We start from the raw sequence: 17,547 nt of genomic DNA on the forward strand, positions 1-17,547 counted from the left end.
ACTCCAGTTTAGTTGCTGGTAGTGATGGTGAAGCATCCATCTTATATAAAAACTGCTGTATGAAAATGTAACCCTGCTATTTGGTTTTGGTAAATGCTTGCTTGCTTAAATAATAAGGAAAATAAGACTACTCCCACTTCAGAAAGGCCATTAAACCTTCCCCAGATGAAATTATCAGTGTTGGCACCAGGCCAAACCTTTGGTTGAGGTCTCAAGGCCCCAGCACACAGGGGCTCTTTAAGAACTTACGAAGGGGGCCGGAAACACCCCATATTTGGGAGACAAGGAAGGTAAAAACATATAAATAGGGAAAATTCCTCCATGTTGGGGCCTAGAGTTTGAGAGACATTTTCATCTGGACCCACGTGCAATAAACTGTGACTCCAAACTCTCTGGCATTGTTTGATTATTCCGGTTCTCTGTAACAATGGCACCTAGTGGGACCAGGGACAACTTTGGAGGGTTCTTTTTATAGTGACAGTGAGAATAGATGAAATCATGTTCTCTCTACAAATCCAAGTATTTAACACACCAAAGAAGTTTATCATCAGCTTATCAAAAAACAATTCTGCCAGCCACGTAAGTTGACATAACTATGTTTAATTGACTCATTGGTTCGCCAATCATATAATCTCTTAATGTTGCAGCAACTTCAGATATTTCCCATATCGAAGTGGGGCTTAATAAGTACTTATACCAAAGTCTCACCCCAAAACTTTAAAATCAGAATCCTAAAGATCAAATGATAGGGATAGATTTTTTTTTAAAAAAACCTCTTCCAAATGATGTTAATACTCTAACTTGTGTATGTGTCTGTGACCTCTCACCATTTGACAGCACCTATGGCTCTCAAAGGCTACCTGGGCCTTCAACCTTATCCTCACACCCAGCATATACTAAGCACACAGCAAATGCCATTGTTCCCTACTCTCACTGACCATAAATTTTACAGATTTAATATTTGGTTTATCTTTTCTTGTTGCCTCAAGACTCGCCCCTCACAAATCTAGTGGAATGCATTACTTTGAGGTAAGGATGAATTTATCCAGAACAAAGAAGATTTTGCTTCATGTTTTTTAGTTTTAAAATTAGCATTTTTAAGTCATAGCAGAGACTAAAGCCTGAAAGCCAACATTGTTTTAATTGAAAAGAACCTTGATTTTGTTAAAGATTTTTGGGGAAGAGTGAGTTTTCAGTCTAGATAGCTAGTTTTGTAAATCAAGAACTAGTCTTAGCCTTAGGGCCTAGAGTGTATTGTAGAAACCATGGAATAAGTGACTGTGAAATGCTGTAAAACTAGTTTGTCAGGCCCAAGAATAGAACAGTAGGAGATTAAAAGATAATTGGAGAATCTGATCAGGTGCAGTGAATCTTTGAAAAGAGCTTGGTATACTTTCCCGTCAGCATATTAATCAAATAGTCATCCATGATCCTGAGCATAAAAACAGAAATGACTCCGAAACTGGTTTGGCTCAGTGGATAGAGCGTCTGTCTGCAGACTGAAAGGTCCCGGGTTCGATTCCGGTCAAGGGCACGTACCTTGGTTGCGGGCACATCCCCAGTAGGGGGTGTGCAAGAGGCAGCAGGTCGATGTATCTCTCTCATCAACGTTTCTAACTCTCTATCCCTCTCAATTCCTCTCTGTGTAAAATCAATAAAATATATTAAACACACACACACACACACACACACACACACACACACACAGAAATGACAGTGGGCAGTGTCTAGGCAGTTGGAGCAATGTGGCTACAAGTGTCCCCACAAAAGCCCAGTGTGGCATGGGAAAGGCCACGTGGCTACAGTGTCCCCACAGTTCCTGTGTGGTGTGGGGAAAGCAGTGTGGTACAAGTGTCCCCCCAAGTCCAGTGTGGCAGGGGAAAAGCAAGGGAGGGTTTCTGGGCTGGAGTGGGAGGCAGGAGGGAGGTTGCTGACAGAATCAGAAGGGATCTTGTGGTAGATATGTGGGCAGATGAGAAGACCAAAGTGAGGCCACGGATATTTTCCAACAAATGTCTTGGGACAGCGGCCAAAGCCCAGAGCTCGAGAATGAATGAGATGGGGAGGCCACAGTGAAAGTCCAGAGAGGAGTGAGGTCTGAAGACTACAAACCAGACTCACACTTCCATTCTCAACCCAACCCCCATGCCCAAATCATCCTACTGCACGTGCATTCCAGCCTTAGGGGTAGAAAGGAGATGGGTGGGATAAGTCTGCATTGCTTTAATAGTAAACAAACTTCACCTTAATAAGAAAAGATTGTTTTACCCTTGGAATTTGAAGCTTGGCAATATAGTCAGGTTGAGTTATAGATGAAAACAATTACACCCTTGTACAGAGGACTGCATGAAATTGTATGCTTTATGTCGGACAGCTATCCATCTGTTGAAACACTTGTTGAGTGGTTTTAAGTTCTAGGCCAAATACTAGAAACAAAGTGAGTAAATGAGGTTAATAAGTGAATGGACAGGCAATGTGGAAACTACTACAGGCAAGGCCCTGAGGGATAGGAAAGTTCAGATAAGGTGTGCCGAAGAACTCTATGGGGGTGTGACAAGGGACAGTGGAAGGAGAAGAGGCAGAGGTCAGGGAACACATATAGAAGGCAATATCTGAATTGGAAAGTTAAGGATGAGAGGATATTTAATGCTTGCTGGAGAAAGGTGATGCTGACGAGGAGAGTATTCTAGGCAAAGGAACAATGTGCACAAAAGCAAAAGCATGCCAATGCGAGGGAGAGTGCCATGCGCAGGTATCGTGGTGAGAAAGTGGACAAGAAGGACAGAGGAAACGGTGAGGAGGCGGCACGGACCAGGCATAGTGGTTGACTGCACATGCAGCATTTGGGAGAAGTTGTCAGGATAACTCCTGAATTTGGGGGTTGAGGGTGTGAACGAGAGGTGGCACTATTCACAAGACAAGGACAACAAGGAGAAGTGGTTTGGGAATGAGAGTGAAGTTGATGAGTTCCATGGTTAGATGAGTCATGTTTGAGGTTCTCATAATGCACACAAGCTAACACATTGGGGAGGCAGTTAGAAATACTGACATAGAGATTAAGCCAGAGCAAAACAACTTGAGGGGGTAGGCAGACCACATCCAGAAGAATGAGAAAAGAGTGGCTTAAAGGGAGGGGAAGGTGGGAAGAGTGAGGTTGGTGCAGAAGGGAGTAATGAAGTGTGTTAGTTCCTGCAAGTGGATAATGATCAAAATGCCCACGGGATTTATCAGAAGGCATTACCCCTGAGGAAGAACAGTTTCAAAGAAAGAGTGGGAGGGAAAGTCCGGAAACGTGGGTTGAAGACCTACTGGTGAATAAGGAAGTATAGCCTGCTTTTCCAGAGCAGCATGACAAAACAATGAGGGGGTGATAGAGTATAAATAGCATGGGGAGTAGGGCAAAGTTACACACCTGACCAAACAAGTGAACAAGGAAACGGAACTCATCGCTCTGTGGAATCTAATTCTCCATTCATGGCTAGGAGTTCACTCCAGATGGCAAACTTTGAGAATATGGGCTTTTTCATTATTATTCACTTATATGCTATAGTTATGGGTGTTTTGTCGCAATATACTTACATATGATTTTATTATTTAATGTCTACCAATACCCCATATCTTTAACAATAGTGAGAAAATAATGATATACACATTCACCAACATAAAAATATATGGTTCAAAAGCATTTTCCGAAGATTCAGTAAATTACAAATTGCTGAGATCTAACCATGTCCCATACTATTTTCTGAAAACACACTAAATGTAAAACAACTTATCAAAATCATCCTCTAAAATATTGACATTTCCCTTTTAAAAAAATAATGCATTTTAATATATTTTTATTGATTTCATAGAGAAAGGGAGAGGGAGAGAAATAGAAAGGGGGATGGAGAGAATTAATTGGCTGCCTCCTGCACTCCCCCTATTGGGGATCAAGCCCGCAACCCAGGTAATGTGCCCTCGACCAGAATCAAACCTGGCACCCTTCAGTCTGCAGGCCAACACTCTATCCATTGAACCAAACCGGCCACGACATTAATTTTCAAAGTGATTAAATGGATAATTTTTAAATATCATGCTTTAGGTTGAATAGGTTATATTGTCATGTCTAGAGGGTATTTACTATAGTCTGAAATCCTAACGTAGTAAATGTCTTTAAGGTATATGGCATATCATATTAATAATAGTGATTATTTATTAAAAAAATGAATTCCCTCAAACTGAGTCAAGATAGAGGATTTAGGTTATATCATAACCTTAGTGTTGGCCAGTTGACTTTTGTTGGAAGACAGACTTAGATGTCTTGCCTACCTTTTCACACCTGGGTAACCAAACAAATGTGAAGAAACTACACTGGCTTCTTTTTATGTTGTCAATGCAGAAAGAGGTCACAAAATAATTAACTCAAGTTATAACATTATGGTAGAGAAAGATGTGACTCCCTACTTTTTTTGTTTACTCTGACACACCCAAAAATAAAGTCACTAAGGCAACTCCAAGATCTTATTACCATTTAGTAATTTTTGGCCACATACCAACTGATTGAAAGTTAGTTAACATAAACATAGATCTTGTAGGTATTTTTTCCAATGTACTTAGGGATCCAGAGCTCAATTCCTACTGGGGTATCCCTTTAGGGTGTGGTAGAGTATAAATATCTCTTCCATACAGAAGGGATAATCAAACTCAAGTATCTCTGCAACAAATTAATTCCAGGAATGAGGATAAGTGGCAACTCCAAAGTTATTAAGGATAATTAACTATATAAAATAAAGATGGTTTACTATTAAACAGATGAAGTGGCTTGAACTTTATACTAGAGACTTTGTCCCTTTTTTATGAGCCTGGATTTGTGGGTCAGACTCCTAGGGGCAGGCCTGACTTGGGGGAAGAGAGTATATGTTATCAGAATGCCAATCTACAACCAAACCCATCTATTAGCCCATTGTGGAAAGTCAATTCATACATGTTTAAAAAAATGAATGATTTCACCAATAGTACTATTTTCAGTTAATTCTAAGCCAGAATAGACATATTCAATTCTGAATTCAGTAGATTCTGAAACTGTTAAAAGATTTTTTTTTAAGAGAAGGAAAGGCAGAAGGAGACTGAGAGAGAGAGAGAAACATTGATGTGGGAGAGACACACCAATTGGTTGCCTCCCACATGCACCCTGGGGATCAGGCCTGCACTGAGGTATATGCCCTTGTCCAAAATCAAATTTGGGACTCTTTGGTTCATGGACCAATGCTCTATTCACTGATTCAAACCCGCCAAGGCACAAGATACTACTTTATAGAGCCATACCATTTTATATACTACCAAGTTCACTTGGTGTAGTGAAAAGGATGTGCACTAGGAATAAAATAAACAAACAAAAAAACAGATACTATTCCAGGTCACCACTCAATCCTATATCATTCCAAGTGACTTTGTCACACCTTCCAAGGCTGATTTTCTTCTTGTGAAACTGGGATAATAACTGCCATTTCCAGATGTGACTGTGTGTCAGATGAGACTGAATCATAGCCAACTAAGGTTAAAAATGACATTGAAAATCGGAGTCAAGATGAAAATATAAATAAGGAAGTTAAGGCTCAGATAGATTAATGACTTGCTCAAGGTCAAAGAGTAAATAAGATGACACTTGATATTTGTACCTATGTCTGTTCTTCTAATAATCCTAAGATAATTAAAAAGTGTGAAGTAGCCTGGCCAGTGTGGTTTAATAGTTGAGGGTTGACCTATAAACCAGGAGGTCATGGTTGGATTCCCAGTGAGAGCACAAGCCCTGGGCTAAATTCCCCAGTGTGGGGCATGCAGGAGGCAGTCAATCAATGATTCTCTCTCATCCCTCTCCCTTTCTCTCTGAAATATATATATATATATATATATATATATATATATATATATATATATATATTTTTTTTTTTTTTTAAGTGTGAAGTAGTATGGTGCATGTGTGTGTATTTAAGGGACTCTGCCCAAAACTCTTCAGGCACACTGCTTAGACTCATGCTGTGCCTATTTAAAACTTTACCTTTGCTCTCTGGGGGAATCACTTTTCCCCTCAAGCAATGTTTTCCTATAAACAATTAAGGACAAAAATAATCAGAGGAAGTTCTGTTCAGAGAGAAGGGAAAATATATTTAAAAATTACTCATTTCTGTTCTATGGTAGGAAGAACTAAATCACTATGTCATTCTAAACCTATCAAAGAAAATAAAAACTCTGAAGTCCCACTTTGTGTCATGTAAATACTAGCCAGTTACTCACACGATACCCTTGCATCTCACAGAAACATGACCTCTTTTCAGGATGCAGAAAAAGTGATTATGTTTCATGACATGTACATCGGCTATGATCTGAAGGCAATTTACTTTACTTTTGATGTCAACAGGTGAATATAAAACTTACAGTGCCAAGGTCAATGATGAAGCAGTCACCCTGGTTGAAACTGTGCCAGCTCAGGGGAACTTCCGTGGCCCTGACCACTCTCCGACCCTTCACGTGCAGGAGCCTCTGGGCGGTCAGGTCGTTGGTGAGAACGTGATTTAGTCCAGATGCCACACCGCCAGCCTGATTAGTGGGAGGGGGCAGAAAAAAAAACCAAAACAAAACAGATGAGGCTTTGAACTAGACACAGTCATGTGTGAAACCACAGGTGCTTGTGCCAAAACAGCCTACCACGCCAAGAGAAAACAGCCACCTCGGAGCATGTGAAAAATTAAATAGGAAGAAGAGAATTCCTTAGCAAATCAACAATTTTTTCTTTTTTAAGTTAGGCTCTGTCCTTCCTATATCAACATTGCAAATATTTTATGAGAAATTTCAAAGTATAAAACCTGCTACAGGAAGGAGAAGGAGAAGGAGAAGGAGAAGGAGAAGGAGGAGGAGGAGGAGGAGGAGGAGGAGGAGGAGGAGGAGGAGGAGGAGGAGGAGAAGGAGGAGGAGGAGGAGGAGGAGGAGGAGGAGAAGGAGAAGGAGAAGGAGAAGGAGAAGGAGAAGGAGAAGGAGAAGGAGAAGGAGAAGGAGAAGGAGAAGGAGAAGAAGAAGGTAGATAAGGATTTCAAGGAAAAAAAGCAACAGGAGGTTGGAGGAGAGTCAGAGGTCACAAGTACAGATGGATGGGGGGGGGGAGTACTGGGGAGGGGGGCGGGAAAGGAGACATCTATAATATTTTCAACAATAAAGATAAACATAAAAATATATAGATTAGACTGAGGATACATATAACAACATTTAGGCTAATGTCATATGATGAATCATCAGAATGATATATAGCCTATGAACATTTAACAGTATTTTAAAAATAACTTTTTAGCTCTATTATTTAATGTCAAAAATGCACAAGAGCCGAAGCCGGTTTGGCTCAGTGGTAGAGCGTCGGTCTGCGGACTGAAAGGTCCCAGGTTCGATTCTGGTCAAGGGCATGTATTGGAATACATTGGTTGCGGGCACATCCCCGGTGAGGGGTGTGCAAGAGGCAGCTGGTCGATGTTTCTCTCTCATCGACATTTCTAGCTCTCTATCTCTCTCCCTTCCTCTCTGTAAAAAAATCAATAAAATATATTTAAAAAATGCACAAGAGAAAAACTAAGTTTTACATATGTCTGTATCAAATAGCAAGTAGTTCTGTGAATATTGTTTAAATCAACCCTATAAACTCCCTGCCTCCTTCTACCAATTCTACAGAATGAAAACAAAGTGGACGTTTTCATTCAACAAAGTCCTCTATATCTGTGGTGCCATAAATACACTTTTCCTGGCTGACAGATGTCAGATGGTTGCTATTCACAATTATGGCTAAGGGCTGGGTCTTCTTAGGAAAGGCGTGATTTATGGAAGATTTAATAGGAGGGAGTGGTGGTAATAGTCTTTGATAACCCCTTCCAACCCCATAAAACGCCTCACAGAGGAATAACCTCAAGTCAATGAAATAACAAGAGAAGATGGTCTTCATATTTTCTAGCTGAATGTTGAGAGCATCCCAGTATGATTACCAGCTTGGGCAATGGAGTCAAATGGTCACCCACTCACATACTAGCTATTAGACCTTGGCAAGTACATAGTCTCTCTAAGCTTCCATTTACATATTGTAATAGTGTGATAATGATAGAACTGTACCACAGGGCTGTTATTTAAATTAAATGAGATAATATTCATGAAAATTAAGTATAGCATAACAGTCTTTGCTATTCTGTGTAGTACATTATCTCTGCTTCTACATTTCCTATCAGATATTGTTACAACTGCAACACATCATCTGCTCAGTGTCACTTCTGATAAGACAGTAAACTAATTTCTTTTTGCTGATACATTTGACCTCCATTTGCAAATACCCTCTTTCTAATAAAATGCTGATTTGTAGTGATGTTAATGCTGGCAATTAGAATATAAGTATCCAATAACTGTAAAGTTACTTTTATCATGTCCACTTTTAAATATGTATCCAGAAGTTTGATTTTAGAAGTCCTACAAATAGCCAGAAAAAAATTACTAATAAGGTAAGTTCCTATTGATTGTGTATGTATTATACCATATAGGTATTGTATTATGAATTAAATCCTTAATCCTCACAACACTTACAGTGAAAGCTGTTGTTATACCCATTGCACATATGAGAAAACTGAGCCCAGAAAGCTTACATACTTGCCCTGAGACAGACCAGTAATATATGGCAGAAATGTGCTCATGACCAGTTTAATGGCACAGCATGCTTTTAGTAAATATAAGAAACAGCTTTTTCAAAATGTTGGGTTCACTCACATAAGGAAGGGTTTCAGGATCATTTGACATAAGCTAGGAATTCATGCGAATTAAATAAAATAAGAGGTAATAGTTCCATGTTTAGGGTGGCTGATACCCTAGGGTAGAAAAATGATTTTAAGAGAGATATGGGAACTTGTGTCTGTCCTGATCTAACTGACATCACAAAATATTTAACAAAGTCTCTGATTAGATAAGAGCAGAAAGAAACCCTGGCATCGCAGTCGGTATGTTTAGTATATATTCAGGATCCTAGTTTATCTCTGAGGTCTAGGTCTTCATGAAGTTAATATGCTTGAGAGGAGTTGAGGGATCTGCAGAACCCCTGTTGGAGCATGCTTGATTTTGAAAAGGGCTGTTTCTAGAATGTTTGTCTAGGGACGGTACCTCATACTTTGTTTGAACAATCCTAGGGCTGGGGGGATGGTGAAGGATGGCCAGTCTACAAAGAAAGGTCACTGGGAGATTTCCCCCCAAAAGCTATCTTTTACTGAAAATGGCCTTATAGAGACAGACAAACTTAACAGGTCTTATTGTTTGTTTAAAAAAAATAGAGCCATTTGATGACTTTCAGGCCCACACGCATAAACTGTGCATGTGTGTATGTGTCAGTGTATGCATTTGAATTTGTGGATTGAAACCATACATGTTCAACTCAATGGTTTCATTTATTTCATTTCCAAGGTCAAACCACACTATATAGGAAATGTGTGTATACTTTTTTGTATTAAGTTATAATTGTTATACTATAAGATATTCTAGCAACTGAAATTCCCAGATCACTAGGTTATTTGCAGCAAATTCAAAGATGCTTCAGAATATCAAAAACAAAAACTGTTAATACCCAATTTACCAATACTTATGTATTGAAGTAATTTTCATTTCAATAATTCCTTGTGATAATATAACTGAAAACTCTTAACTTTATGAAAAATCAATCTACTAAGTAAAATCAAATCAGAGTAGTGAACATACTGCCCAATACATCCCAAAAACATTTATTGAGCACTTACTATGTATTCATCAGGTACTGGTGATCTATCAGTGAACAAAATAGATTAAAACAAAAATAAAACATAAAAGTCTGCCTTCAGTGTACTTTCATTCTATGAAGGCAAGAGGTGTGCATGAATAGGAAGAGAAAGGGCGTCATTTACAAAAACTGTTTGAAGAGCAGCTTACCTTATATTTCAGACCGCCTTTGAAATAGCCAACAAAGTCAGTAGACTCGTAGCCTTGAAGTTCTCTATTCTGCACTGGTTTGCCACCCAAATAGTCATCCATCTGCACAGTAAAGATGGCAGCTGCTGTGCTTTCATCCTGAGAACACTCTCTTCCTGAAATGGGAAATGATAGCGCCTCACTTACCAAGCAAGGGAAAGGATTATGGCAGAGTTTCTGATGAAAAAAAAAACAAAAAACAACAACTTGGAAATTTTCTTTGAATTAAATATCAATACAACAAATCATCTTCAACAGAACAATATTTTAAAAATATTATGTTGTTAATAAATAAAAGAATGTTTTGTTTCTGCTTTCCAATTCTTTTTTAAATTAAAAAACAAAACACTACAGTCTGAATATGCTCAGGAAGACATATCCATATATTCTAGTAGGATTCAGATTCATTTGATAAAAAAAATCAGGCTCCTAAAATATTTTGCAATTATTTTAGCCTTTATTAGCATTCATCTTTAGGCATCTAACATGTCAATATGTTAATATTTATAAGGATTATGCACATCATAGGCCAGAGCTAAACAGTGTCAGAAAAGGAAGTGGTATATAAATAAAATTATACAATATTAGTATGTAACATTTTGGCTTTTTTTCTCTTACTAGGAATAATTGCCTGAGCTTTATCGGAGTTGCTATGTGAATCAAAAGTTTGTTCCTTTTTATCACTGAGGAATATTTCTAATTATTGATGTGCCACAATTTTTTTTATCCAGGCACCTGTTGAAGTATATTGGAGCTGATTCAAGTTTTTTGACTAGTTAAATAAAGTTGCTATGGACATTCATATATAGGTTTCTACATGAATATAAACTTAAGTTATATTCATGTAGCAAATGCTGGGTCATATGGTAGTTGCATGGTATCTCTCACTTATTACCTTCCCCCAAGCAATAGACAAAAATCCAGTATTTCACATCCTTGCTGGCCCTTATATAAGTAAGTTACTTGTATTGTAGTTGTATATTGCAATCCACTTCTTTGGATCCTCAGTGTTTTGCATAGAGCAAGCATGTCAAACTCACAGCCCACAACCAATATTTTTGTGGCCCAGCCAATATAACTGTATGCAAGAAACATTTTAATAAAAATTTTGTTACTTAAATTTTTACAATATCCTGTTATATATAATTATTAATAATGAACTACAACATTCGCTAATGACTGATTACTATAATCGTGTTGCATTCATTTCGCTTATGTGCAGACACACAATTTCTCTCCATTAGTACCAGCAGTGAATATTTTAGCAGCCGAATGCCATGTCATTAGTCTCGTACTGACTTTGTTTGGTGTGTGATACAGGAAATATTTCGCTTTTGAAGAACAAGGAAAATAGGTTTATTTGCATTACGCTTATTAATTTGTGCAGTGATTCAGTGTCTGGTAAGTTAATGTTCAAGAAAAAATATTAATTTCTATTAACATGTTCTATTATTTTATGTTAACATTTACTCGATTATTTAAGCTTTTTGCATTCAGCATGTCTCTATGGAAATAAACCTATGTTTCTATGAAAATTGAAGCTTTTGTTTTTTGGTGGCCCACATAAACTTAAACCTTGTTTATTTGGCCCCTGTTAGCCTTTGAGTTTGACATGCTTGGCATAGAGCCTAGCACAGACTAAGTATACCACAAATGTTTATTGCTCCCAACTATATGTATGTAAAGTTTAAAACTGGCAAGGAGAAATGGTGAGGGTGGGTGTTGGTAGCATAGATCTGGATGTGACAGATAGGAGCTTGATCATCTAGCCCTATTCATGGACATGATGCTGTAAGTGACCAGAAGCAGAAGGTGGTGCATTTAAGCCACTAGGTACAACGCTGAAATGCGTAGGAAGGACCAATGCAACACTTTCAGTCACACACACAGATTCTTACACTTTCTAAGCAAAAATAAAAAATGAAATAATTGAGACAGGCAAGGGTGTTACAGAAAGACACTGTGGGAGAGACCAGGCAAGATGACTCCATTCTCCTATTGGATGTCCCACTTCTCCCTTCTCCCCGTTTCCCTCTTACCTGGCTTGTTCCTTCATTTCTACCCTGTGCACCTTTTCCCCCTCCATTCTGATTTTAATCTCACTCTCACCTGCCTTCCAACTGATTTCCTTTAGTCAAATTTGCTTTCTCCTTGAGCTTTCAGTGCTTCCTTTCCGAACTTACTCTCAATCTGTTTTATTAATCCTCTGAATTCATCCCAATTTAGGTTTTAGAGGGAAATATTCCGGATGAAATCCAGCCTGCTTTAGAGAACTGAAGCAGGAAGAGCTGATGAACAAATCCATTTAAAGGCCTGACGGCTCTTTTACTCTAAACTTTTCCATGTTCCCCATGATCTTCTCTTGACACAAGATCCCTCCCAGTTACCCTCATTTTCTGCAAAGGCTTTTCTGCTTCCCCCTCACCACAGACACTGAGTGTGTCTTTCATAGTGCCTACCACATGTTACCTGTCTTATATCATGTTTTGTCTTATTGCACCTTTGAGATGATAAATTTTCAGGGAAGTTTCAAAAATAATTCATATGCAAAAATGTCTTATGTAATGCTGGGCACCATAAATAAATAATTACTGAAAAAATTAACTGATTAATTAACACACTATTAACTTCAGTTTCAGCAGATATTTAAGATCATAAAAATGTTTCTAGTGAACACTAAGTGGATAATTAATGGTTAATAATTAATAGTGATTCTGTGTAAACCTTAGAAGATACAGTACTTGAAAACATTATATGGATAAGAAGGAACCTATAGAATAAAAAAAAAAACTATTCAAAGAGCTCTTGCAACCTTCTAACAAAGTTAAAGTTAACTGTTATTTATAGCAAGAAATGAAGTTCTTTCACATTTCAGTTCACCAATGTGGCAAATGTAACATTTCACTTTTATTCATTCCAAATACAACTTCTGGATAGAAAGACCAAGGTGAGGACATTATTATTCTGTCAGCATTATTCACTCATGAACATGGTTATTTATATATTAGGGTTTCAGTGCTGCTGTTTTTTTGTTTGTTTGTTTGTTTGTTTTTGTACAAAACATAAAATAGACGACTGGCTATGAGGAATAGTAACATTACAATGGGGAATCAAAATGAGTTTGGGACCCAGTGTCAGCATCCTCAAGCAAGCACTGCATTTTACTATCAGTTGCTATCATTGAAGCAGTCCTTTCTCCCATAGACATTTGTGTATCCGCTCCACATGGTGACTAACATTGGGAACATCACTTCTCAATGCTTTCTACCATTGTCTTTCTTAAAACTTTCAAATGTTAGAAGCAAAAATAATGGCTCTCAGAGTTTCAGAACGTGTACGTGTGTGTGGTTTTCCCAGAAGCTCAGGAATAAAACTAAAAATAAGAAACACAAGTCCCTGGGGGGCAAGCTAGTTTTGAATGGAGCCAGTGAGGCTCAGATAATCGGCACGTTGTTACTAGCAGATGGGTGTGCCCACTGGCGAAGCGGCTCACGGGGAGAGGCAGGACATTCAGGATGTTTACGAGTAAAAGTAGAAGGTGGAAAAGTAGAACACACAAGGCCCAGTGTCCTGAGCGTCTGGCCGAGTGCAGCCCAAAATAATTACGGCCGAAGGAGCCGATTTGTGCCAGAGCGTCCTTGCTCACGTGGATAAATGATACATTTTAAAATAATCATAATAAAGAAGCTCCTGTAAATACATAAATAGCGATTTATGTGCAGGGCAATATCTGCTTTACTTGTTGCATTATTTGTTTCCTGCTGCTATCCAAGTTGGCCAGCACCATACACAGGAATGTCAGCAGCACTCTGCCAGCCGCGCGGTGGAGGTGAGGATCCTGACTTGAAGCAGCCAGACTTGAATGAATCACCGCAATTAGTAGAGAAATACGCAAGGGGACGAGGGGGGGGGGGGGGATTAACAAATAAACAAACAACGTAAGACCTCTCCAGCTGCGGGGGATGCCCACAGAGTTGTCTGACTTAGTCTCCTCCCAGGAGGGAAACCAGGACTGAACTTGTCCGCAGGTGAGCGGGCTTGGCCAGCGCCCAGGTGGGTGTGCCGAGCAGCGGCTCCCTGGCTTAGCTGGAAGGTGGAAGAGGGCGGGAACCAGAGCAACCAGCCTCGGACCCGGGAGATGGACCCGGCAAAGGTCAAAGTCAGTGGGATAAGGGTGCTCCCCACTTGGCTGAGCCCGGGGTCTGCAGCTGAGCCCAAAGGCGCGGCCCCGCGGGGGACGCCACTGAAGCCAGGTGCCCAGGTCGTGCCGTTTGCACCCTCCCTCCCCGCAGCGGGGAACCTCAGCTCCGCGCCGCCTCGCCCCCTCCCGAGCCGGAGACCCTTACCCAGCCAGAAGTGCAGGCGGTAGGTGAAGCCGCGGCACGCCTTGCTCGTGTGCAGCACCAGGTACGCGTCCCCCACGTAGAAGTCGCCGTAGGCGCTCCGGGGCACCGGCACCAGCTCCAGCTTCTCGATCCTCCAGACCTGCAGCCCCGCCTTCTTACCCGCCCGGGCGAACTCGGGGTGGTACAGCTCCTGGGCCATGGCTGGCGCGCTGCTCTCCGGAGAGGGTGTCCCCGGGGGACCTGTTGACCTTGAAGTTGGGCTGAACCCAGAGAGGCTGGAGGGACCCAGGTCAGCCCGACTTTATAGGGTTCGCCCTGCGGGGAGGCGGGGCCCGAAGCGGGAGGGGCCAAGTGTCCGGGCGGCGGTGGCTCCCCAGGAGAGGATCTCCTCCAGGAGGAGCGCAGCGCCTTCTCCAGCTCCAAGGACTTCCCAGGGCAGGAGGGAAAGGGAAGTCTCAGGCAGGAGGGAAAGGGGAGTCTCAGGAATTTTGAAATCCAAAGGGAAGTTATAGAAATGCCTCCTCTGAGCCAGGCAACAGATGGAGAAGATTAACGATAAAAACTAGATGGCGCATCGTTTTGGAAAGAGTGCCTGTCCAGGTAACAATCCTCCTAATAATCGACGCCCTCTTTTCCTTGTCCACTTGCTCCATTCTTCTTCTTTTTTTTTTTTTAATATATTTTTATCGATTTTTTTAATTTATTTTTTTACAGAGATGAAGAGAGAGGGATAGAGAGTTAGAAACAAAGATGAGAGAGAATCATTGATTAGCTGCCTCTTGCACACCCCCTATTGGGGATCTGCCCACAACCAAGGTACATGCCCTTGCCCGGAATCGAACCTGGGACAGGCCTACACTCTATCCATTGAGCCAAACAGGTTTTGGCCACTTGCTCCATTCTTGATGGCTGAAGTTGCTCTGTCCTGATCTTTCCAGTTGGAAGGTGCCTTGAAAACCAGCTTTGGGCTGGATGAAAACCTGGAAGGCTGGGGGTCTTATCCCAGGGACAGACTCTGTAAATCCCCCTGGGATTCAGGAGCTGCGGTTAAGCTCTCTGCCTCCTTTGGTCAAGACAGTTGCTGAAAAGAAGAGGTACTGCGCTCCTGGGGTGCTCTCAGGCGGGCTGTGTGCGGCTGTGGCATTGTGCTTGGTCTGACTTGCCCGTTACCTGTTACCTGGCTTCAAAAATGTTCTCCTTTTCCCCCGATTTTTGCTTCTTCAGCACAGGCGAAGCACCGCAAAATACAGATGGAACTTTACTATGTATTTTGCAATCATCTAACTGAAATGGCAAAGGAGTTCACTTACTGTTATTAAAAAAGCAAATTGCTGGCCATGTAAAAGAATAAGAAGGATGATTTTTATGCGTGTACATTTCCTGTCATTATTTCCCAAATTGCAAGACTCTGAAAGTCACTAGCAATGTATACTTCACTTATTTCCTTAGTGGTTTTTAATAGATATTATATGACCACAGTAAAAAAAAAAAAATCAAAAGTGCAAGATGTATAATAATGTTTACCTCTATTTCCCCTGCCACTTTAAAAAAAAATCTGAAAATTTCCTGTGTTGTGTGTGCTATCTATTATAGGTTGAGATCCCGGATGATAAATATCACTAGCTACATTATTTTCCCTCCTAATCCAGACAATGAAAGGTAGGTGTGTCAGGCTCATTTTACAGATGAGGAAACTGAGGCTTTGGAACTTGTCAGAGGTCACTCAGCTGGTGAGTGGCCAAAGAGGAAGACAAGCAGTGTCTAATGCAAAAGCACATGCTGCTTGCAAAAACTTACTCTTTCGATCCAAATTATTTGGCCAAGGTTTGTTCACGTAAGTATACGTGATATTTTTACTTTCTTCCAGCTTGTTCCTGGAGAGGCTTCTGATCTAGAGTGTCTAATGCAACACCAAGAAGTTTAAATTTTGTTCTGAGTCATTCATCGTATGACTTGATTTCCTTATCTGTAAAGTGGGAATCATTTTTTTTTTCTTGCTTTCTCTAGGGAAAAAAATTTTATGAGAACTGAAGCTCTGGATTTAAGACAGAGTTATTAGTTTAGTTCAATTTCAGTTTTAATGATAATTCCTTTCCTTTTAATGAAGAAATAAAAAGAAAACTTTGGTATAGGTAAGTGAAATTCCCTTTCACTTAGACCAGGTCTGAGGCAAATGCCTAGAATGTACCAAAAAAAAGTTTAGTAATCAAGATCAATACTATTTTGAGGTAGTATTTAAAAATTTTTAAGTTAATGTCAAAAATCATAATAAAAATACCAAACTTTAAGTAAAGGCAGTACTGCTAACACTGCTTCACAGGACCATTTTGAAAGCTGAGGCCTTAAGGGAAATACTGATCTTCCTTTACTTGAACTTTCGGTATTTGGTTTATCATTTTGGCATTAATTTTATAATTTTGGCATTAATTTTGATATTTTAGAACATATTGCATTAAAATATTATTGACCTTAATTACTGATCCCCTCCCCCATCTCCCTTAAATTTTGTGCCTGAGTTAAGTGCTCACTCCCATCACACTAACTCTGACCTGGCTAGGCAATCTCTGGATTCAAACTTGAACAGCTACTTAATTGACCTTGTGAAGGTCAAGTTCAGCATGCTCAGTCTCATCATTCCATCCAAACATGCTTCTTCTATTATTCCTAATTTCATTAATAACATGATTTCATTTTGACTCGGCACCCTCATTTTATCTCCACGCTCATCAGCTAGGTGTCCAGAATTTTTCCCAGCTGCCCACTCTCTGACTTCCATCTTCTGATTCCCATCTTCACTGCCAGAGTGCCCACCTCCCACTTCATTCAATCCCTCAGTGATCTGCAGAGGATGGACCTGTGTGGGTCCCTGGGGAGTGAGGTGGTAGCCTCCAAGTGAAACTGCCCAGATGACCATGCTTATAATGTCTAGCCTCCCCTTTACTCTCTTCCTATTACTAATATTAATAACCTCGCTAGTTACGACAATAACAGTAACACCTGCTGAAAAGATGTCATTGAATAGTTGATTTTGGATTAAATTACATTAAAAAATCAAGTTATCAATCTTCTCTCAATCTAGTTAGAAACAGGTAAGGTGAGTAAGTTTTTTACTAAGAGCCAGGAGGTTTGAGGTGTCAGCTTGTGGTTGAATTCATGGTAGGTGATCTTCTAGAATGTTAATGACTAAGGAGAAATGTTGCATAGCTTAACC

General features: G+C 40.1%; 1 protein-coding gene across 1 annotated transcript in view; it reads right to left on the minus strand.

The window, feature by feature from the left end:
- SCIN (scinderin) overlaps positions 1-14,650 on the minus strand; it is a 46,339-nt gene extending 31,689 nt beyond the window's left edge. Inside the window, exons 1-3 of the mRNA XM_036429307.2 lie at positions 14,337-14,650; positions 9,952-10,106; positions 6,418-6,579 (exon numbers count right to left, since the gene is read on the minus strand). Of these exons, the coding sequence (XP_036285200.1) occupies positions 6,418-6,579; positions 9,952-10,106; positions 14,337-14,535 (516 nt within the window). The 5' untranslated portion in view covers positions 14,536-14,650. The remainder of the gene's footprint in view (positions 1-6,417; positions 6,580-9,951; positions 10,107-14,336) is intronic.
- Between the last annotated feature and the right edge of the window lie 2,897 nt (positions 14,651-17,547).

The sequence above is a fragment of the Pipistrellus kuhlii genome, unplaced genomic scaffold (assembly GCF_014108245.1).
Source record: "Pipistrellus kuhlii isolate mPipKuh1 unplaced genomic scaffold, mPipKuh1.p scaffold_m20_p_10, whole genome shotgun sequence".
Classification (NCBI taxonomy): Eukaryota; Metazoa; Chordata; class Mammalia; order Chiroptera; family Vespertilionidae; genus Pipistrellus; species Pipistrellus kuhlii.